General features: G+C 35.0%; 1 protein-coding gene across 7 annotated transcripts in view; it reads right to left on the reverse strand.

The window, feature by feature from the left end:
• The window catches only part of PPP1R12A (protein phosphatase 1 regulatory subunit 12A), a 178717-nt gene that overhangs the window by 50926 nt on the left and 104801 nt on the right, over nt 1-22990 (reverse strand). For 4 of the 7 annotated variants that reach the window (XM_078146430.1, XM_020993446.2, XM_078146432.1 and 1 more), the window contains exons 6-11: nt 18701-18775; nt 18018-18106; nt 17715-17872; nt 12118-12242; nt 4080-4292; nt 1730-1824 (exon numbers count right to left, since the gene is read on the reverse strand). In XM_078146430.1, the coding sequence (XP_078002556.1) occupies nt 1730-1824; nt 4080-4292; nt 12118-12242; nt 17715-17872; nt 18018-18106; nt 18701-18775 (755 nt within the window). Of the gene's footprint in view, nt 1-1729; nt 1825-4079; nt 4293-4661; nt 4779-12117; nt 12243-17714; nt 17873-18017; nt 18107-18700; nt 18776-22990 lie in introns of all 7 variants that reach the window. The other 3 variants (XM_020993442.2, XM_020993444.2, XM_020993443.2) reach the window with 1 other exon arrangement.

Consider the following 22990-nt stretch of genomic DNA (forward strand, 5'->3'; position numbering starts at 1 on the left):
TATGAAACGGAGTTAGAGAATACACAGGACCCTACATCCTATAAAAGGGTATACTTATTTAGGACACAGTATGTATTCCATGGATCTGTCTATTTTTTGCACATCTAGTATGTACTGAAGAACAGATACCATAGGCAAGACACTGTGTTCTTGGACAATGCCAGGAAAAGGGCACACAAAGAAGGCAAGATTTTTAGCCTTAAGGAACCTGATCCTCAGAAAAATACACTGAACATCCTATTCATGTCCTTAAGGGAAGTGTTAGCACGTATGTTAAGAATACTATCTTAACCATGTTAGCTTTAGCTAGTTGACAGAGAAAATTCTATTAAAAAAATCACAGAAATTGTTATGCTACATTTGAATCTCTGAAGAAAATGCAATGTTTTAATGGTTTAAAAGCAGAGATACAGTAGCAATCCATTCTGCTGTAACTGGTTTTGAAAGCAGTACAAGTTTTAATAAAACGTAAAATTTTTCCAAATGTTGTATTATTGGGCACAGGACGGTTTATTCTAGTTCTGGCACAGAGGCTGGTGGAAGGTATAATATGATAGTACCATCATGAGTAGAAGGGGAACAGCTAAGAAAGCAAAAATCATAAACATGTGTAAAGGGCTTTGAATTATTCACAAGTGATCACACTTCAGATTTTACCTCCACCCGCTGCTCCATAGCAATGGTTTATATGTAGTTTTAGAGGCTAAAATATATATATATATATGGATCAGACCCTTTGACTTGAAAGCTCCAGAAACTACTTCTCCTAATATTCTGTCATATAAATTTTCAATAAATGTAGAATGATATTAACAGGAAAACCAGAAGAAAGAAATCTTGGGGATTGGTCAATGCTACAAATCAACGTATTGGTTATTGTTTTGTTGATTGTATAGACTTTAAGAAGTGACAGAGAAAATGTAAATAATGTAGATTAAACTTAAAAGTATATTGAGTGTACATTTAAAAAAATAATCCAGATAGTTAGTTGTTAAGCATTTGCCAACAGGGGCTATGGCCAGATATGCAGCAGCTTTTACAACAGAACTTTAGTTCTTCAGTCTGAACAACACAAGGTACAGACCACTGTGAGCTGAATCAACCAAAAGAGGTACTGCAAATGCAGCCAACGATGTGGCTGATGTGCTTTCCAAGTCAGTTCTGAGCGAGTATCTGTGTCTCTCCACTTGTTACATCTGTTTGATTCCGACTTCGCCAAAGCTCTTTCTGTGGTGGTTACAGCAATTAATGTAACCAATGTTTAGTGAAGTCTTGCTTACTTTCTAAGACACTGTCTACTGTTGTCTCTAAACTGAGCTCACTAATGGGCAATCTCTCTGCTCCTCTGCATAGGGGTGGATATGTGGCTGATGAACTACTGCTTTGTGAACTGCAGTCTTTTTCTCTGCTGCTGTCACTGGATGAAGGTAAAGGAAGAAACTTGCATGTGTTTATGAAAGCCCAGTAAACTTCTCAATCACTATAGAAAAGAATTATTCATCCTTTCCGCCTTTTTAAAATGTTAGTTAAAAAAGCTTGCCGCTTAACAGATAAATGCTGTTTTCTCATTCTTTTCACAGGTCTTAGAAGGGAAAGAAAAGGGATACTAGTGGCATTTAAATGGAAATTTTAAATAAAATGGCACGCCCACTTTAACTAACTTCAAAGATTTAAAAAAAAACTTTTATAAAACTAAAGCAAATTATTTAGATTTTGCTGAGAAAGTCACCTGTTTTCTTTCTCCTCGATGTCTGACGTACTGGCCAGACGCCTAGGTATTGTAGGTGTAACATATGCAAGTCTAGTTCCTTTGTTATCTTTCTCCTGCAAGACAGGGAAAAAATTAAAGTTAAACTAAAATACAACCAATATTTATTCAAAAATGTGTAAGTATTCAGCTATTGGAACTTAGAAGAACATAATTAGGAACCATGTGTTACAATCTTGGCTTTGTCACTGCATGATCTTGGGAAAATGACAATTTTTTAGGACTGTGGTTTTCTGATTTGTAAAATGAGGAAGTAGAACTAGATAATCTCTAAGACTTCTTCCATCACAAATGCCCATAACGCTAATATTCTTTATTTACTGTTCAATCCTTCTGCCTTTATTAAAAGATCACCTAAAGTTTGGAATTGAGGAGATGAAAATTCCTTTACCATTTCTATGAAGTTTCCTACATCTGGTAAAAATAAGCTACTCAAAATAATGTAATTTTGTAGTTTGAGGGCTCTACTTGTTCATTTCAAAGCTACAGATACCTCAAAAATTCTTTTTCATCTGGTTCAACAAGGTCAAAAACATTTTTTGCAGATATACATTACTAGCTGTGCTGGCACTTTAAGTATTTTTGCATGCTATGTTATATTTCAGTTAACATAAGTTTATTTTCACTTTTTGCTACTACTGAATCGCTGTATATAATGACTTTAAATTAGTTCAGGAAGCTTTATTATTCAAAGAATCAAATGAGAAGTCATTCTTTACTGTGTTGAGGGGAATTGTTCTATAATTTAATTTTCATATAGTTTTCGGTCAATATATTCTTATGACATCTTTAAATAATAAACTCTTAAAAGAAAATGCTGGTAAAAACAAATCCAAATTTCAAAAAAATCAAACTGGCTTATAAGCTATAGTTAGAAGGGCAGCAACTGAAGCAGTCCCTAAAAACAGGTTATCTTGGCTAGGCATCGTATATAGGCTAGAACTGGAGGACAAAACTGGGCTAGGCAAACAACTCATATTTAAAGATCCCAAGTGCTTCTGTGATAGAAGAGTTTATTTATTCAAGACCCTCAGTGCCCTCCTATGTGACTGTGAATCACTGAACACCAAAATTTCCAAAAAAAATTGAAATTTGAGGTGATTTAAATATAAAATAATGAATAAACATATATGAGGTAGGCTATGGTATATCACTAAGGGTGACATATATGACATGCAGTAATTATAATATTAGTTAACATTTATATATAATGCATACTGTATTGCCAGGCATTATCCTAAGTGCTTTATGATCTTATTTGTTTCTTACCACCCTGGGAAGTAGGGACTATTATTAACTCCATTTTACAGATGAGGAAACTAAGGCAAACAGAGGTTGTGACCTAAGGTCACACACAACCACTAAGTGTCTGAGGCTGGATTTGAACTCAGGTCTGCCTCACTGCAGACCCAGCAGTTTAACACTGCCAAAGTAGCATGAAAAATATAATCAAAGGAAGAGGCAGGAAGGGCACATGGCAAGAATGAGGCACAGAAGACGAAAAACACTGATATATTAATACCTACAAAATGTTAAAATGTGTAAAAGAATCCGCACTTAATAGTAGTCAGACACTATATAGAGTATTTATGGGAGACCATATAAAAGAAAGACATGATATGAAAATTCATTAATGGGTAAATGCACCCAGCAAAGCATCTAAGGCTTAAATTCAAAGCAAGAATGAAGTTTACCCATATTAAATCATAGAACTTAGTAATCCAGGCAATTAAAACATTGCACTCCAGATCCAGTACCTGTCTAAAGCAGGTACTCAAATGTACCAGGCAAGGTATTCCATGATAATTTTTGTTCTTTCTGATTATTATTAAATATGAAATTCTTCTTGCAGGACAGTACACAGTAGATCTGGTAGGATATGACATCATTCCCCTAGCCCACTGAAGCCAAGTTCATGGCAGTGGAAACAATAATTGCCTAGAGTTATAAGAGTTCTCACTTATTAGCTATTTTACTTAAATTCCTTTGGTCTCTGTTTTCTCATCCGTAATCAAGCAAGTTGTACTGACACAGAAAGCCTGGCTCTGGAGTCAGAGGACCTGAGTTCAAGTCATGTAACCTCCCTGGGCCTCCGCTTCCTCATCTGTAAAAATAAAGGGGCTGGAGAAGTGGCTTCTGAAGTCCTTCCCAGCTCTAGGGCTGGGAGAATTTTAGCAGGCTATTGGAGAGAATCCAGTAAGATGATGCCTATCAAAGTAACACTGAAGGACTAGTGAGATTTGGGGTCCTACTAATGATTACTAGTTATAGTATTATAGGAAAAACAATTAGATACACGGTGATAATTTACCTTTTCTTTATTATCCAATGAAGAAGAAAGCCTGGGGCTGGATGCTGAGCGCATAACCCCTGCTGTGTCCTTCTCTTTCTGGGCTTCTTTAGAGGCTGTGATTTCAGCAAGGGCACCATAGCTGCCTGTCTTCCTAAGACCAAGCCGCCAAGAAGCTGGGGATTCATCTTTTCTCTCCTCTTCTTTTGGGGAAATCTTTGTAGAAGCTGGAAACTGTTTTTGTTTGTAAAAAGGGGGGGGGGAAGTAAATCCATCATATTAGGACCTGAATCAAGATAACACTTGTAAGCAAACAGGACACAAAAATATGATCTTAAGAGAAAATACTGTTTTCCTATGTTAATGACTTCATCAATAATGAGGACATCCAAAGCTGAAAAAATGGAATAGAATTTTAGAAGTTAGGCTTACGAAAATACACTCCACACATTTTAATCACACAGATACCAAGATGCAAATCTAGACAAAGCAGAAGTAATCACACAGTAAAAATTTAAAACCATGCAAATGTAGCACTGGCATTTGGATTAAGTTTGTTATACTGTAACCTAAAACAAATTCTCGTACATACAAAATCCTCACCAGAAGTTTTTCACCCTTACTGGGCACAAGAACAATGCCAGTTTTGCGTAACCCCTGCCTCCATGATGCAGGATCTATTGATTCCGCCACAGGAATGATAGGAGGAATGAAATCATACTAAAGCCAATTAAAACATGACATGTAAAGAAATGAAGATTGAAAGAAAGAACACAAAAGAGTTAAGAAAAGACACCATATTCATTTGCTCACTTAAGTCCAGAAACTAGAAATACTGATCTTGGGCTTTAAAATAATTGACAATAAGCTTTAATCTTAACACAGAAGTCATACAATAAAAGAAGCTGTTAGAGAAATAAGCTGTATTCCCAAGACAGTTAAAATTAAACAACATTCATTAAAACAGCAAGCCAGAGTACCTAGTGCATAAAAGTAGCTCAATTTAAAAACATAAACAAAAGAACACCAACCACTTTGAGACCAACAGACAAAAATGTGAAATATGAATTTTGGGTTTTGCTCAGTCATACAGTTTGCTTTAAAAATTTTGTTGTACAGATTCAAAAATGGAGGAAAAAAGCAATGATTAAATTTTTCTGATCCAAATTTAATATAAATTAATTATATGAATTCTCAGGGAAATTAAAGTTGGAATATTTTAAGAGATGATAAAGGTGGTTTATTCTTGAGAGATCGCTTAAAAAAGACAAATTTTTATAATTTAACACAATTTATCTCAGGAATGATTTTTGATTAATGATTACTATAAGAAATTTGAGCTTCATAACTAACTGAAAAAAAACATTCAATTCTATTTGATCTTGAGCTCTAAGAGAACAGGAATCACATCATATTTTAACTTTGTATTTCCCTCCAATATCTCTTCTTCAATATTCTGCACAAAGTATATGCTTACTAAAAGCTTGAAGGAGCTGGAAGATAGTATGTCTTCACATTAGGAATACAGCCTCAAATTTAAATTAGCAGTTGGGTATTAATTTCCATGAAAGAAGAAAATTCAGACTGATACTACCCAATGCCAATGGAACTGCTAACAGGAATTAGGAAACAAGAAAATAATGATACTATTTTATAGGCACACTTTGTTGCACAAAGGTGATACTACCCAATATGATCCTCTGAAGTGGCTCCAAATGATTTCTGACTGTGTCTAAAATAAATTGTATTCTCCTCAATAGGTAAAAATTTGCTCATTCAAAAGTGTTGCAGTTTTTGAAGGCAATTTTGAAAAGGGGGGGAAAAACCCTTTTAACAATGGCATTGTCATTATAATAAAGGTATTCTGTCCTAGGGTGACTAGCTTTGAAGATGATTAGTTCTTTGAATGGATTAGTTCCGCTGAACTTGTTAAGAAATGAGAGTACAATATACTGCTGAAATTGGTACTTTATTTTTAATTAAATACCACAGAAATGTCCTCTTGCCTATAAATAGGGTTACTTTACAGAATTTGAGTTGAGGATTCAAATTAGAAGCCAAGTAACCAAGAAAAACTAGACACACCTAACAAATAATACCTTAAAGTAGACCACTTTACAAAGTAAATAGGCTGCTAAATTTTTTCAGTACTAATTTATGGAATCAGGTTAAAGGGTATGTGAAGAAGAAATGTTTCAGTTCTTCAAACCATGTGCCTTATTTAATTCTGCATTTAATGATAACTGTACATGCAATTAACCAGAACATAATACTGGAGAATTCTAATTAAATGAGGTTCTACTGTATAAAGAAAACTATGTTTTAACTAAGATGATTTATTGTAAATATGTGAGGTATTAAAGAAATGACTGATGCACAAAAGTATCTGTAGATATTAGAGGACAATGGACAGACTCTAGAAACAGAGAAATATAACTAGGTGGATAAATATGTCCTACAAGGTGATACGTATCACTAGAGGAATTGAAATATACCAGAATGGAGATGGAAATATGATTCAGCAGATCTGGAGAGGCAAATCAAGGGGTTGCACAGATGGTTTTATTGAGTATCCAAAGGCAAGAAGACATTGTTCATTTTCCTACAGTCAGTGCAAAAGAACCAAAATCCCAAACCACACACAAAAAACCACTATGAAAAACTGTTAACTCACGTGCCAATAATGGAGGTTGAAGAACCTGGTGTTAACACTCTTCAAATTAAATGAACAAAACCACTGATAACTTGCTGGCTTCAATACAATGGTAAACAAAGGGGAGGATGGCAAACTTTCTGATGGAGTAGTTGTAATAAAAGTTGGGTGGAATAAGTAACGTGGAACAAATGAATAGAAAGTAAGATCAAATTATATAAGCACTAAAAATGCTACATGTGCCGCTGTTGAGGAAGGCATAATTTTAGAAGGTGGTTTGATGCAAATGGCCTTATTATTTACTATTATTAATGGACAATTAATTTCTGCAAATGAGGATTTTTTAAAAAATGAAATAATAAAGACACTGGAAATTTCCACAGTAACCATTGCTAAGTATGTAGGTTTAAGAGTCATTGATAGCTGAGAAAATTTTACAAAGCTCTTCAGAGACTGGTTATGATATGATGCTTGGAGATCTTATGAATATGGTTGAGAAAGTTCTGTTAGATGCTATTGGGGTGGCTTCTCTGTTTATTATAGCAGAAGCTGATGTCACTGAAATTCTAAAAGAAGGCACATGAGAGGAAGAAGGCATGGGTGGCATGGAGGGAGGCATGTTCTAATTTCCTGGAATAGTGCTCCATCACTATGAACTGTGATGTAAGCGAGTCTTAAAACAGCAGTCCTTGTTAACTCTAGAAGTCAGTTGGAGACAGTGTGACTCACCTGAAAGCTGATATTCAAGAAAATCACTTAATGATCAGTTATTGGCTTCAGCTGACAAATAGGTAACAGTTTACTGTTTTCATTATTCATGCCAAAAGATAATTTATTTTGTGGTTTTTTTTAATAAAAAGACATTTGTACATTCCTGATAGAGGCACAAGATCCACGTATGTGAAGTTCTGCTTTCAACTTAAATCAGTGGAGGCAGTTTTACTATTATTCTGCTAAATCAGAATTTTAGTGTTTAGCCATCACCACAAACTTCCAAAGTGGGTTTTTTTGTGTGTGTAGGTGAAGATTATTTACGATTATGAACAAAGTAGAGGACTATCCAATTAGGTGACAACCTCTGTATAATAAAACGATTTGAAATAAAATCTATAAATAAGTTGATGGCAAAAATGAAAAATGGACATAGGAAAAGATATGTATATTACATAACATTTTCACATATAAGTTTAACTGATGTGAATTAAGTTATGCTGATGTGATTTAAGAATGTAGGCTGCAAAAATTTTTTTTGGATTTTTAGGCAATTGGGGTTAAGTGACTTGCCCAGGGTCACACAGCTAGTAAGTGTTAAGTGTTTGGTCTGAGGCCGACGTCCTCCTGACTTCAGGGCCGGTGCTCTATCCACTGTGCCACCCAGCTGCCCCTGCTGCAAAAATTTTTTAAACTAGCCTTGGTACCATCATATTTGAACTCAAAAATCAGAGTATGTTTGGCTTAAGGAAACAGACTACTGAAGAAAACCAAGACAAAATCTAGCTGAACCAGATAAATGAAACAGAGAGGAGGTCTGTGCTAGAAATTATAATCTTGAGGATGCAGAGGGATCAATCCTTATGGAAGAAAAGAAACCAAAGATATGGAAGACTTTAGCACTACCAGGAAAAAAAGAGTGAAAGGGAAAGCATCAATCACTACTGACCCAAATGACTATCACCAAAATAAAAATTTTAATATAACTGATATTATTTCAAGGATATTCTTGATGAGGATACTAGAAGGGAATAGGCAAAGAGGCTTTCACAACTGATATTCCATAATGGATCACATTTTGGCACCATATAATTGACTAAAAGATGGAAAGAATACAAAATGTTTGGGTTTTGGCTACAAAAAAGTATTTGATTCTGTAGAACAAAACATTATAACTTTAAAAGCTCTCCTTCAACAATGTATCCCCCACATGATCAGAATTACACAAGATATAACCTGATCCAGTGATCCTCTGTTATATTTGATCACTGATACGAGTGAGGCACAAAACAGACACTCATATGCTGAGCAAAAGTTTTGTCCTTGTCCCAAAAAAACCAGTGTATACAGTTCAAGTTGAAGATCCCCTCTAGATGATGAGGTCCCTCCAGATGCTCTTGTATGTAGGTATCATGTGATAAATACTAATTGTATCAACTCCAAGAACACTGCAGGACCTTCTAAATGAGACACACAATCATTCAAAAGAATAAAAATTCAAGTGGAAGAAGAATGCGTATTATCCAGATTTTGAAATGCAATTCAGTGGAAAATACAGTACAACAAACAGACAAACTGAGCTCAGTGGTGAACAGAAGAGTGGGCTGGTTTGTTTCAGGGAAACTGAAAAGTCCTTTCAATGACCCTAAGACCCTACCTGAAACAAAGACACTTTTTTAAAAAAAAATAATTTTCTTTCAGTGATTTTCTATAGCTGAGTCATAGAATACTAGAGTGTGTCAAAAACTGAAACTGAGGATGGCCCAAAAGATAATGAAGAGGTGCATGGTGAGGATGCAGTGAAAACATATGCACAAAAGAAAGGATGTGCTGGTTCCATAATGAGACAATGGTATAAAATTGCCTATGTGCTCCACTGGTATTCTTGCAATACCAGAAAAACCAGAGGAAGGTTCAGCACATCTAGTCAATTCCCATGCTGACTTTAACAGAGAAGACAGATAAGAATCACACTGGATCGGCAGGCATGGATGTATTGCAATTTGCATCAATGGAGGGAATTCCCAATCAAATTAATTAATCAATGAGCATTTATTAGGTGCCTACTACTATGTGGCTGACCCTGTAGACATAAGCGGTCCCCCTCACCCCCATGAAACAATCCCTTCTCACAGGTACTTATATTCAAATGGAGAAGACACTCAGTACCTAAACACGTAGTGAATAAATACAAATAAACACAAACTAGTCAAATACGAGGTATTTAACTACCTTGAGCTAATTCTTAATAATTGGTAGAGGTAAGGAAGGAGAGAATTCCAGCCATGTAGAAAGGTCAGTACAAAGGGACAGAGACGGGACCTGAGAGTGTTGTGGGTGACAGAGAGAAAGCCAATTTGGCTAGATGGCAGAGGGTAAGAAGAAGGAATAATGTTCAAAGGTAAAAGCACTGAGAGTTGCTGTAATTTAAAATTTAAATTTAAAAAAGAAAGAAAGAAAGAAAAAAGATAGGTCTACACTGAGAAAACTGGTGTTAAAGGGCAGGCATAATATTTTGGTAATAAATGTATAATCATAAAGTCTCTCCTAGTCTAATTTTCATCCAAAGTAATTGAATAGTATTTTCATATCTTCTACGTAAAAATATTTATGAAAAGTGCATTATGTAGAAATTATAGCCTTGCAAAGTATCCCCCGTCCCCACTGCCACAATTGTTAAAAGTCACAGAAAATTTTTTATAGTGGAGAAAATACTGTTTGGAGGGAATAGAGGTTCAACAGCGGGCTGTGTAACTTACTAGGTTTTTTTTTAAACTTTTGGAAAACATGTCATCTTTCTGCATCTCAATTTCCTCATCTATAACCCCGAGATTAGAACACTTATATATAACACATTGTTGTATCAAACAAGATAAAGTGTGAAATGATTTATAAATTACAATGTGACGGGGAAAAATATTATAATATTCCAAATCTTCAACAGTGCCTTGAAACCAATAAGGTCACACCCAGGCATAATGACATTATTTTTTATGACTGAATAACAGATGATAGAAACTTGGTGTGGTATAACATCTTCAAATCTTTGTCCATTCTTTGTCCAATCTGTCAATTTCTAAATGCGCTATCATGCTCATTTAGGGGGACAACTGGGGAGGGATGGAGATAATTATGTCTAATAAGGAAAACTGGCATATGGAAATGTGTTGTTTCATTAATATGCTGGAAGCAATGGAAAACAATGCTGGGCATCTCCAAGTCCCCACAAATCTAATCCTCAATCAGTCAATCAAAAAACACAGATCAAGCCCTCCATGTACTGTGTTAAGAACACTGGTGATACAAAGAAAAACAAAATCAATTCTTGATCTCAATATATTCACAGTCTAACAGGATATTCAACATGCCAACAAATAAGTATGAACAAGCTCCCTCTAGGGCAGGGGTGGGAAGCTGCAGCCTTGAGGACCCTGCTAAGGTATATTAGAAATAATCTCAGAGAGAAGTCATTACCATTAACATGAATTGGGAGAAACTTCTGAACAAGGTGAAATTTTAGTTAAGACTTGAAAGAAGCCAGGGAAGCCAAGAGGCAAAGACGAAAAGGGAGAGACAGCAGTAGAAAGTGGGGTTGGGAGGAACAGGACAGGATGGGAATGGATTTTATGGTATGAAGACAACCATGGAGGCCAGTGCCACTGGATTGTGGAGGACATGGAGGAAAGAAAGGTTTAAGAAGACAGGAGGCAGAAGGGAGTCAATGTGGGAGGGACTTTGAACACTATAGACAATTAATATCTGATCTTGGAGGTAATAGGGAGTCACTACAGTTTACTGAATGAGAGGCTAACAAAGTCAGATCTGCACTTCAGGAAAATTACTTTGACAGCAAGGTAGAAGATGAATTGGAAGGGGAAGAGATTTGTGGCAGTGAGAACAACCACCAGCTATTGTAATGATCTAAGATCGATCAAGGAAGTGATAAGGGTCTGCACCAGGGAGGTGACAGTGTCATAGGAAAGTAGCACACGCGAGAGATGTTACACAGGTAGAACAGACAGGTTGGCAACAGATTGGATATAGGGAGTGACACTGAGGAACTGAAGGTGAGCTCGGTGACTGGGAGGAAGGAGAGTGGTACTCTTAACAAGAAGGTCAGAAAGATGGATCGATTTGGGAGGAAAGACTGTATGACCACGGACAGGTTCCTTACACTCAGATTCATCATCTGTAAGAGTGATATAATGACAGCTATAGTACCTATCTCACATGTTTGTTAAGAGGTAGATACAAAATGTATTGAGGTATATAAAAGCATTTTATAAATGCTAAAATTTAGATGAATGTCAGCTATTATTATGTAAATATGAATATGGTTAGTAAAAAGTTTTCCCATTTGTAAGCCTAGTACTATTCCATCCATAGTGTGATTTGTTTTATTATCAATATTCATATCCTTAATCAATTTTTCTTGGTCCTGTTGCAAACAGATGAAATAATGAAAATGAAATGAAATTGCACAAGTATCAACAAAATACAAATGTTATAAGGAAATGCCAGTTCAATCTACAAAAACCTGAAAAATGGCTTAATGTTCCAAAACCAAATATTTTGTGAATATAATATTTTTAAAATTAAAATGACTAAATAATTATCAATATGTAATTGTGAATAATCCATTTTGTACCTCTGAGCAAAATGCACATTTCAATGAACAAATTTTTTTTTACTTACCTTTTTAATGGGTGATGTAGGTGTCACCTGGCCAGAAGATAAGGTAGGTGTTGTGACAGCTACAGGAGCTGCTGGCACATTGGAGGTACTGGTGTTAGTAACAGATGCCAAAGGTTTTGTTTTATCTTAAAGACATAAAAGCAAACATTTGGTTATTAAAAGACAAGACTAAAAATATTTCTGTTCAACTTCTTTGATGTGAAAAATATAATTAAATCTTCTTCTGAAATTATTTTTCAAAAATAAAAACACTAAAAATGGTATATGGGAACTCTCAATATGTAAAATGAAAATAAAGTCCAAGAAAAAGGTTACAAAAAACAGGTAGATTCTGCTGCATTTATAATATAAATAAAATTCGATAAAAACATGGTAAATGGTCTCTAGACAAAATAAATGTGATCACACAACTCTACACTGACTTCTTATATATAGTGTAAAAATTTAAAAATCATTAAAACAAGCATTTAAAGAAATTATGATGAAGACTCTGTTTATTACTAATCTTCATTAGTAATGAACTACTGGGACTCTGAAACGAGTCCATAAAAACTAACTAGCTAGCTAACTTTCTCTCTCTCTGATAGACAGCACTGACTAGACATAATTACAAGCAGAAAGAGGTTAATAACCTTTGTTGCAATAGAAACTGAAATATAATGTACATGAAATGTATATGAATGTATATGAAAATCCTAAGTAACCCAAAAAATATTTGCCTGGCATATAGAGATGTGTAAAGAGAAATGGTGGAATTCTTACTGATATGGGAGAGGAACTGAACATTCTTGAGAAAACACTTGTATTCTCCATCATACTACTCTCTACTAGTTTTCAATGAAATCTTCCATTTTAATGTTAATGTGTTACCTTCAAAAAACACAGCAAGATAACATGCACTTTGTTTTTTACATTCTTTCTGGTAATGGTAACAGATTTTTAATGACTCATTGATGCTTTTACCCAGTTTCCATAGCAAGTAACAAATTGGGGTAAAAGGTGTCAAGTGTGGCTATGTAACAAAGATATGAGATAACCACCAAATTTGGAAATTAACTAAAACCTCCTTGGCCCCTACCATAAACTGCAATCCAGTTCTTTCTTTCTTAAAGCCTATGTGGCTCTTCTATCTTAGTATGGACTCTTAAGAACCGAATTAACCAATCAACTTTGCAAGAATCAAAGTGGGTTAAAAAAAAAGCACAATTAGAATTTTTCTTTATTAAAAAAAATCAATTTGCTTCCAATTAAAAATATGAATGAGGGATCTGAAAAAGATTTTCACAGATCATTCAAAAGAAATGGGAAGTGTTATCCTTGTCTTGAGCTTTCTTTTTTGGTTAATAAGAGAGTGGTCTGTTTTTTCTAACTAGGTAGGTAAACTGTTCAAGATACAGTCGTTTTTTTAAAAGTTACTTTAAGTAAAATATTTTTACATAAGCTACTATAAAAGCTTAAAAAGAAAAGACAAACTTTTATACATTAAACAGCTTTTACAAAGAAATGCCCAATTTGTCATTTTGCCAAATGAAATGACAAGTTAGATTAAAAAAAAAAAGCAAAAAGAAATCACAAGGACATGTAAATTTCTTGTCAAACTATTTCAAATATAATGGACTTTTAAAACAAGAAGAATAAAATCATTCCTATGATTCTATACTTAGAACTTGAGGAACTTCTGCTCAAAGGCTAAAGTGAAGGCAAAAAAAGGGGGGAGCCAAAGGCTGGTATTTGTTGGTTTCATGTTCAGAAGGTATTATTTGAAAACATAGAATCTTCAGGATATAAAGGAGAAAGAACATGGAAGATAACTAAGGTCCTGCACCTTAGAAATTGATACTTGAAGTACTCCTAACACCTGCAAAGTAGGTGCTCAGGAGAGACCTAACAATAAGCCCATAAAAACATAGCACTGTTGGAACTGAAGAGTCAGAAAATGATCCCAGAATAAACCAATGAGCAAATGAAAAAGCATTTATCAAGCACTTACTATATGCAAAGCACTGAGCTAAGTATGGGCTTCAGATACCAATAGAAAAGTAAGATGTTACTCGCTGTCAAGAAGAGCACACATTTTAGCCGCAAGGCAGATGGAAAGATCCCACATTCCTTAGGCACATGCCAAAGCAGATGGTAATACACTTTTCCTAATGTCATTTTCATTTATATAACTATATCCATCTCTAATGTTGACTAATTCAGCCAGGGCCAAGAGCTTTGAAGGCGAATACTTTCTTTTTGGGAGCCTTGAGTACCTAAGGTTGCTGAGAAGGCAAGAGCTTGCAGTAACTACAAAGGAAGTGCCAGATCACATCTTCACTTGGGTTGCTTTCTAAACGTTGACTGCAGGGGCCAGGATGGTCAAGAATGAACCAAAGCAATGATATACAAGAGCTAAAGAAAGGTTACTAAGACAACGGAGTATGGATTCAGAGTGGATATATGCATGGCTAGGCAAACTTAAGTAGGGAATAAGGGTGCGGAATGACTGAATGACCTGGGGAGAAGTAGGAAAGAAACACCTGTGAGCATCTTACGGATGGGAGGAAAGTGGAATATGACTCGATAAAATAATGCTTTGTTTTCAGAGCTGAGGGAAACTTAAACTATACATCCACAGCAAGCTCACTTTAGATATCTTTGAGCTGAAGCTCAATAAAGTAAAGGTTTGTTCCAAGTTACTATTTAACCTAAAAGGTTATAATGCAGGATTTCAGAAACATGAAAGTGAATTCACACAAGAACATAAGCATATAGGACCTGGAATGAGAGGGGTACAGAAATTAAGAGGAGGAGGGGGAAATGATTTTAATTCTGTCTCTCTGATACTATAAATGCTGCATATAACTTGTAGAATGCCACAATCAGCAAAACATCAAAAATAGCAGATACATTGAAGGGCAATGGCAGTAGACTGTAATATATTATCCAAGCAAGAATTTGCACAAAAGATTCAAACACATCACAAAATCAGCCAAATTTATAAAAAATAAGAGCCATTCCCCAATTGATAAATGGCCAAAAGATATAAACAGGCAGTTTTCAGAAGAAATCAAAGCTATTAATAATCACATGAAAAAATGTTCTTCTGAGGTGCAATAACAAATGCTGGAGGGGATGTGGAAAAATAGCAACACTCCTACACTGTTGGTGAAGTTGTGAACTGGTCCAACACCCTGGAGAACAATTTGGAACTATGCTCAAAGGACTATAAAATTGTGCATACCCTTTGATCTAGCAATAACTACTACTACAAAGAAATCAAAGAAAAAGGAAAAGGACTATGAAGGCAAAGAACTAGAAACTGAGGGGATGCCCATCAATTAGGGAATGGCTGAACAAGTTGTGGCACATGACTGATGGAATACTATTTTGCTATAAGAAATAACAAACTAGACAGTTTCAGAAAAACCTGGGAAGACCTGCAAAATTTGATGCAAAGTGAAGTAGGCAGAACCAGAAGAACAATGCATACAATAACAGCAACACTGTGACGAGGATCAACTGTGAAAGACTTAGCTACTCTGATCAATACAATGTTCCAAGAAAATTCCAAAAGATTCATGATGAGAAATGCAATCTACCTCCAGAAAGAGAAATGAAGAACTCTGCAGTTTGAAGCATATCTTTTTCACTTTCAATGTATGGTCATACAGACAGTGAGGGATAACAGATGACTGGCCAGCCCACCTGTGATCTCTCCAACACTGGGTAGAACTTTCTATGGAGTATTTATGGTAGAACATGGACAAGATGGTTGGTGATCTACTGCTGTGATTGAGGGAGTACTCACAATGGAGAGATCACAAATTCACTGAAGTACAGCAGAAGAATTTTAGAATTACATGTAATTTCAAGAACTTTTTGAGTAGTTTAGAACCTGAATGATCATGGCTAATTTTAGCACAGAGAATTTGTCAAAATTTTAATTCTCTACTTCAAAACACAGAATGAAAACTGTGCCATGTACTAATTTTCCCCCAATAAACAAAAGGAGAAGCATCTAAGTCAATTTATGCCTCAATAATTTAATAAAATGTAAGTTGAATCTATTTAAAATTACTGATCTAAAAAGGCATTTTTTAGTTGGAATGCTTTGCATATAGTAAGTGCTCAATAAGCAATTAGAGAATGAAAGCCTATTTAGTCAACTTCATAAAAAACTATTTAAAAAATAGCTAATAGTAACTGTCATATAATTAAGATTTGGTCAACAAACATTAAACACCTACTATAAACAGTCCAATTTGTACCAGTGAGCAAAATGTATGTTTAAATGAATACATTTTTGGGGAAGCTAGGTGATGCAGTGGATAGAGCACCAGCCCTGGATTCAGGAATACCTGAGTTCAAATCCGGCCTCAGACACATAACACTTACTAGCTGTGTGACCCTGGGCAAGTCACTTAACCCCACTGACTGGCCAAAGAAAAAAAAACCACAAAAAACAAAAATACATTTTTTCTTACCTTTTTAAATAGGTCCACAATATTTTCAGCAGTATTATTTCTAATTGCAAAAAATTAGCAAAAATCCAAATGACCAATAGCTGGTAAATGATTGAATAAACTCTGGTAAGCAACAATGTGGGACAATGGAAGTAGATGGACTTTGGAGTCAAGAGGACCAATCTCTTTGGGCTTTAATGTCCTTATTTTTGTTAGAATGGGAAACTGTGAAGGTCCATTCCCATTCTATATGATCCTATGTATATTAATGTTATAGAATACTAATAACACGAAGATTATGAGAAAATATGAACCTTTATGAAGCAATGCTAAGCCAAGAATACTTAACAAGAAGAGCAATGTGCACACTGACTACAACTATACAAAAATGAAAATGCATATATACAAAGAGATAAATAACCAGTAAACTGAAGGAAATAAAGGGAAAAGCCACTATTATGCTTGAACATTTAAAATATATTTGAATAGGTTCAATATCATTTTATGCTGTGATACTTTATATGCAGAATTATATGTACGTTGTTCTCAAAGTTTTAGTGCACCTTTATGGTGTAATCAGCTTACAACTGAGGGGCAGCTAGGTGGTGCAGTGGATAGAGTACCGGCCCTGGAGTCAGGAGGACCTGAGTTCAAATCTGGCTTCAGACACATAATACTTACTATCTGTGTGACCCTGGGCAAGTCACTTAACCCCAATTGCCGCCCCCCCCGCTTACAATTGCACAAATTTAAAATTAAAGGGATGAAAATTCTTCAAAAGGTTAAATGACTTTAACCAATGATTTTTCTAGTACAGCCACCCTCTTTTAGGATTACAAATTGGCTCTGTGAAAGAATGGAAATGTTACTGAAGGCAATTAGGAGCAATGCTAGGGACCATCAGAACCTGCTCTCTAGAATGACACTACAATGTGGTGTGCTTAAATTATATTAACATTATTGTCAATCATTGCCAATTAGGGCAACATTACACAGGGTGTGCAGGCCGAATGTAACATATACATTTTGTTCAGGAAATAACTGCTCAATTAAGTCTAAGAACAAGTATTAATTTTCCCATACTAATAAGATCTTACTCTAGAGTTCATCAGAAGCCTAAAAGCCCTCTTATTCTAAAAAAGAATTTACCTGTTTCAGCTTCTGATTCTGAGTCATCTTCCTCATCTTCTTCACTAGAGCAACTAGATTCATCTTTCTTGCCTTCTTCTTCTTCATCTGCCTTTTCCTGCTCCAGAGATTCAATACTGGTTGCATTTTTCTCTGGCTCAATAATTAATGTTTCTTTACTGCAGGTGAAAATATGTTTAATTACAAAATCATGCTGAATACAAAGCTCAAATTTTATAAAGGCTACCTAGATTACTGAAAATCAAATAACTTTATAAAATTTTCCCCAAACAATAATGAAACTCATTTAAATATTTTACTTACTTTTTAAATGCTTTTTGTGACTGGTTGTTGTCCATATTGGCCGTAGACTCGATTAGTGGAGACTTCTTTTCTCGCTTTTCACTATGGAGCTTTCGTAAAATCATGAGTGGAAAAAAATTATTATCAAAATGACATGAAGCTGTAACGTGTACAGTTACATGTATTAGGCACATGACCTATCTGTCTCAGTCATTTTCTTTAAAAAGGATCTATTTTACCTGAAACATGAGGACTGAGAGAGAGATGAAACAGCGACAAAGCGGACAGTTTTCAAGGACACAAGGAACTTGATTCAACTACCCAGTTATTCTTTACGTTTAGTTCCATTTAATAGCCATGATTTCCCCCTTAGATAAGCGTGAAAAAGTAAAGGACGGGTATTTTGGTCAAAGAGTATTAATAAAACCAGGTGTTAGGTTGTTTGTTTTTTAAAAGAAGCCAGAGGTAGTAAGAAGTTCCTACTTACTTCTAGCCATGTTAACATTAAGCAACGAGTCAAAATGCTCAATTTACGCAGAAAAAAACAAAAATCCCTTGATAACCTTTTCCAGACTAGGGTCAAATGACTGTCAGGAAGAGATTAAGAGAGACACAACAAAACACCAAAAGAAAGGAAAATTTCTAACATTTAAAGTTAAAAACCAAGCAATTATCTATGTGTTTTATATAGTTCTTAAACATACCAGATTTTGTTTCTTTTGCAGTTCTTCTAAATATCCTAGGATGTCTTCATCTGCTACATCAAAGGCAGTCTGACCCTACATGGGGAAATTTTTTAAAAGTTTTTTTTAAGTTAACATAGTGTAACATTCATTTTCTTTATAATTATACCAAAACCCACCCATGTGCTTGAGTAAACATCCAAGAATTGTGTGTCTGCAGGGGCTGTTTGCCCAGCTACAATCCTATATACGGAAGAAGCCAACCTCCTATACCTCACTCTTATTGCCACTCAACACCTGCTATATCTATTCAGCGTATAGAAAGACTTCTTTCTTCCTTCTCTCTCTCTCTCTCTCTCTCTCTCTCTCTCTCTCTCTCTCTCTCTCTCTCGTTTTTATTTTCTGTATTGGTGTGGCTGGGCAAGGAGGACAGCACGCATACCTATTTTATAGCAAAGTACCAAAGCCACAACAGGCTTAAAAATGAAATTTCTATAAAGTGCAATTCACGGCAGTTATAGAGCAATTAACAGGACTGCCCGATTCTTTACCTTTTTAAATAAGCGACAGCCTCAGGAACCATAACTCATCAAATTTTAAAAAATATTCAGAGGAACATCTATCATTCTGTATCTGTTCACTGACCAAACAGTAACACTTTCCTTTGCTATCCTGCATTGTCCCTATTCGCAGACTCACTGATACAAGTTTCCAGAATGACAAAAATTCATTCTTTAAGAAAAGTGATATGCTGTACAAGGAAAAGTGCTATATGTTGACAAAGATATGATTAAGTCTCAGAACCAATTCTTTTTCACACGGAAAACAATACCATATGAAAAAGCACTTCAAGCTTCAGAGATACAGAAAATGCAAATTGTATGACTAAATGGCAAGTCCCAAAATTAAATTAATGTAAATTTGTAAATGCATGCTTCAATAGTAACTGATCTTTTGAAAGAAAAGGTTCCTGGTGTTTAATTTTACTTAAAGAACAGGATATTAGCACTTTATGGAGAAAGGACATATGCTTCCTGTTGTGGTCAAAGTCAGGGTATGTATAAATACATCTCAAACTGTAAAATTAAATTTTCTGCTTATACTTCATAAAAGCAACATTCTGTCTTTACTCCAAAACATGCAAATATCTGTATCGAAAAAAGATGTAAAAAATGAGTTTGGGTTAAAGGGAACTTACCTACATATACCAAAAATCATCTTTTGCAAATTCCTTTCTTTTTCTTTTTTTCTGTTAGTCAATTGGGTTAAGTGACTTGCCCAGGGTCACACAGGCTAGTGTCAAGTATCTGAGGCTGGATTTGAACTCAGGTCCAGGGCCTGTGCACTATCTACTGTGCCACCTAGCTTCCCCAAAATACCCCTTTTTTTTGGGGGGGGGAACTTTTTGGTGAGGCAATTGGGGTTAAGCGAATTGCTCAGGGTCACACTGCTAGTTAAGTGTCAAGTGTTTGAGGCTGGATTTGAACTCAGGTCCTCCTGACTCCAACGCCAGAGCTCTATCCACTGTGCTACCTAGCTGCCCCTATCTTCTGCAAATTTCACCTATAAAAACTGCTCTTGAATTTTGTTGTGGCCAGATGAACTTACTGGTCTGCCAGCATTTCCCCTTCCTCTCCTGGTTCAGTGCAAGAAAAGTGCTGGCTGAAATAAGAAAATTTGTTTCTTTTTCAGTTTCTAGTATTGAAAGTCAAAGGTAGTTCCCACATAAATGGAATGAATATTGAACAAACTGAAAATTTCAATTTGGGCCTATAGTTATCTAGGTAATCTAAATAATATCCTAAATAAATCTAAATGTTTTCCCTTTGACTTATTGGTTATTCTACATTGCCTCCATAGGTTCAGCGCTACAAAAGAATGCTTTTTAAAGCAGCTTTGATTCAAAAACTCTGTTCAGAGCTATTATTTTTTCAAATTTGGCTTTGTAAAGAGCTTGGTAAAAGAAAGGGATTATTTGTGCAAAATAATTAACAGAATTAGAATCTGAATATTCCAGAGTTTTCAGAGGCTTAGAGATCATTTATTCTAATTTCCTTGTTTTACAGATGGGGAAAATGAAGTCCATAGACCTTTTCAAGGTCAAACTGTAATTGAATCTGAACTAGAACCCACAGTCCCTAATCCCCAGGATCCAATGGAATTTTGACATCACCACTAATAGAATTTGAAGCATCTGTCAACATTCCTATTCAAAAATAAAACAAACAAATCTTGATAATTTTAGCAGCAATTAAATAGGAAGGAGTTGTTTTATTTACTAGGAGTTTTCCTTTTTAAGGATAAGAAACATGATCCCCTTACTAACCTTTCTTTTCACTTTCTCCCTCGACAAATGAGTCTACTTTGCAAACAGCAGCTGATAGAGAATAAAAACTAGAGTAAAATGCAGGCTGTGAACACATAAAAATCAAACCTATCAATTTAACCTATTAGCCCAGACAGGTACTCTAAATAGTCTACAGGACACTTATCAACCTAGTAGTTGCCAAACTACACACATCATGTGATTCTTAATCACCTTTTAAGGCTCTTCTGCTCTTCCAATTAAACAGTATGTTAAAGGAATCACACCATGGAATGATTCACTAATATTCAAGACTATTGGGAAGATGATTCAGAAGGATATATAAGTGGCCTGGATAGAGCAGATGAGAATTACATAATCAACTACTATGTTGATATGCCATCTTAAAGATGAGACTACTTAAAAGAAATTTCGTCCAAATAGGTAACATTATATGTGATAGGTTTTGTTCTACATAGTTTAACTATTTTATAAATTTATTCTTTTTATTATTTATTATCACTAATTGGGTTTTTTTGCTTTATGTTGAGGCAATCAGGGTTTAATGACTTGCCCTAGGGTCACACTGCTAGTAAGCGTCAAGTGTCTGAGGCCACATTTGAACTCAGGTCTTCTTGACTCCAGAGCCGCAGCTCTATCCACTGTGCCACCTGGATGCCCCTTATTCATTTATTCTTAATAGTCTCACATTTGTATATAGCCTTGAACCTTTTCAAAGTGTTTTCAAATACATAATCAAATTTATCTTGTCACAACAAAACTGAGCAAGTCAGGTATTATATACTTCTGGCTCAGTTAGGGTCTTGCCCAAGGGTACAGTGCCAGCAGGTAGTAGTCAAATGCAGAACTCAGATCTCTACATACAACACCTCTAAAGAAAAGAGGAATGATTTTCTTTTAAAAGAAATAAAATTCCTTATGTCCATTAATAGTATGAACAAAATAATGCTGCAACTAATTTAAATCTATTTATGACACCATAAAAATGCTCATGCACTGTTGATAATTTGATTATGAGTAAAAACAAAAATTTGTAGCAAAATGGGATAGTAATATTCTAAGTGCATCACAGCAAAATAATTCTCCTATTTATTAAAATAGCAAAATAATCAACTGTGATACCACAGCTTTAGAGTTACACATATATAAGACATTAAAGTTATGAAAACACATTATTAAAGAAACCCAAAATAGGCAAAAGTTTTCCGAATATTTAAAAACAAAATATAACTTGTTTTCAATTTACATATAGGAGTTAGGAAGAAATGATTTGTAAATCTTACAATACATGTTCTTTTTTTTTTAATGGTTTCTGAAAGTCATGTTCCCCATAGCTATTAACTTTTGTTGCTATGGAAACATCTATATAAACTTTTCAGAGACTACAAAATTTTAAAAATAACTGTGACAAAAATCTTTACCATGTCATTATAGAAGTGCAGAAGAAAAAATGCAGATTCATTTGCAACATCAAAAGATAAGCTTATCTTGACACAACAAAAAGTGATTTATGTTTTGATTACTATAGAGTTCTATGGAAACATAAGGTGTTATTGTTATAATACAAAGTTATCTTTAAAGACTGGAGTAAAGTCCAATGAAATTTAAAAAACTTAAGTGATTAAAAAGTAAATAAAAACAGAATTAGAATTTGGGGACTTAAGAAGGACATAACGCTGACTAAACGAAAAGACAAATTAATCTGTCACACAATGGTTCTAACTTCTATGTTCCTCAATTTTCTCATCTATAAAATGGAGATAATAATAATTAGGACCATCCACCTGCAAGGGCTGTGTGGAACTCCTTCGTAAACCTTAAAACACTATATAAAGTAAGTTATTACTATTCCCAGTTATACTAAATGATTGGTATTATTAATCCACCAGTAGGTAAGTAGTCTTCTGAGATGATGTGCAGAGGCTTTTGAACTAGTTACATTTATCTAGGTGGGTGAAGGGGTGTTATGGACCATAAACTCCTTG

The sequence above is a fragment of the Phascolarctos cinereus genome, unplaced genomic scaffold (genome assembly GCF_003287225.1).
Source record: "Phascolarctos cinereus isolate Bilbo 61053 unplaced genomic scaffold, phaCin_HiC Scaffold_1;HRSCAF=81, whole genome shotgun sequence".
Taxonomy (NCBI): domain Eukaryota; kingdom Metazoa; phylum Chordata; class Mammalia; order Diprotodontia; family Phascolarctidae; genus Phascolarctos; species Phascolarctos cinereus.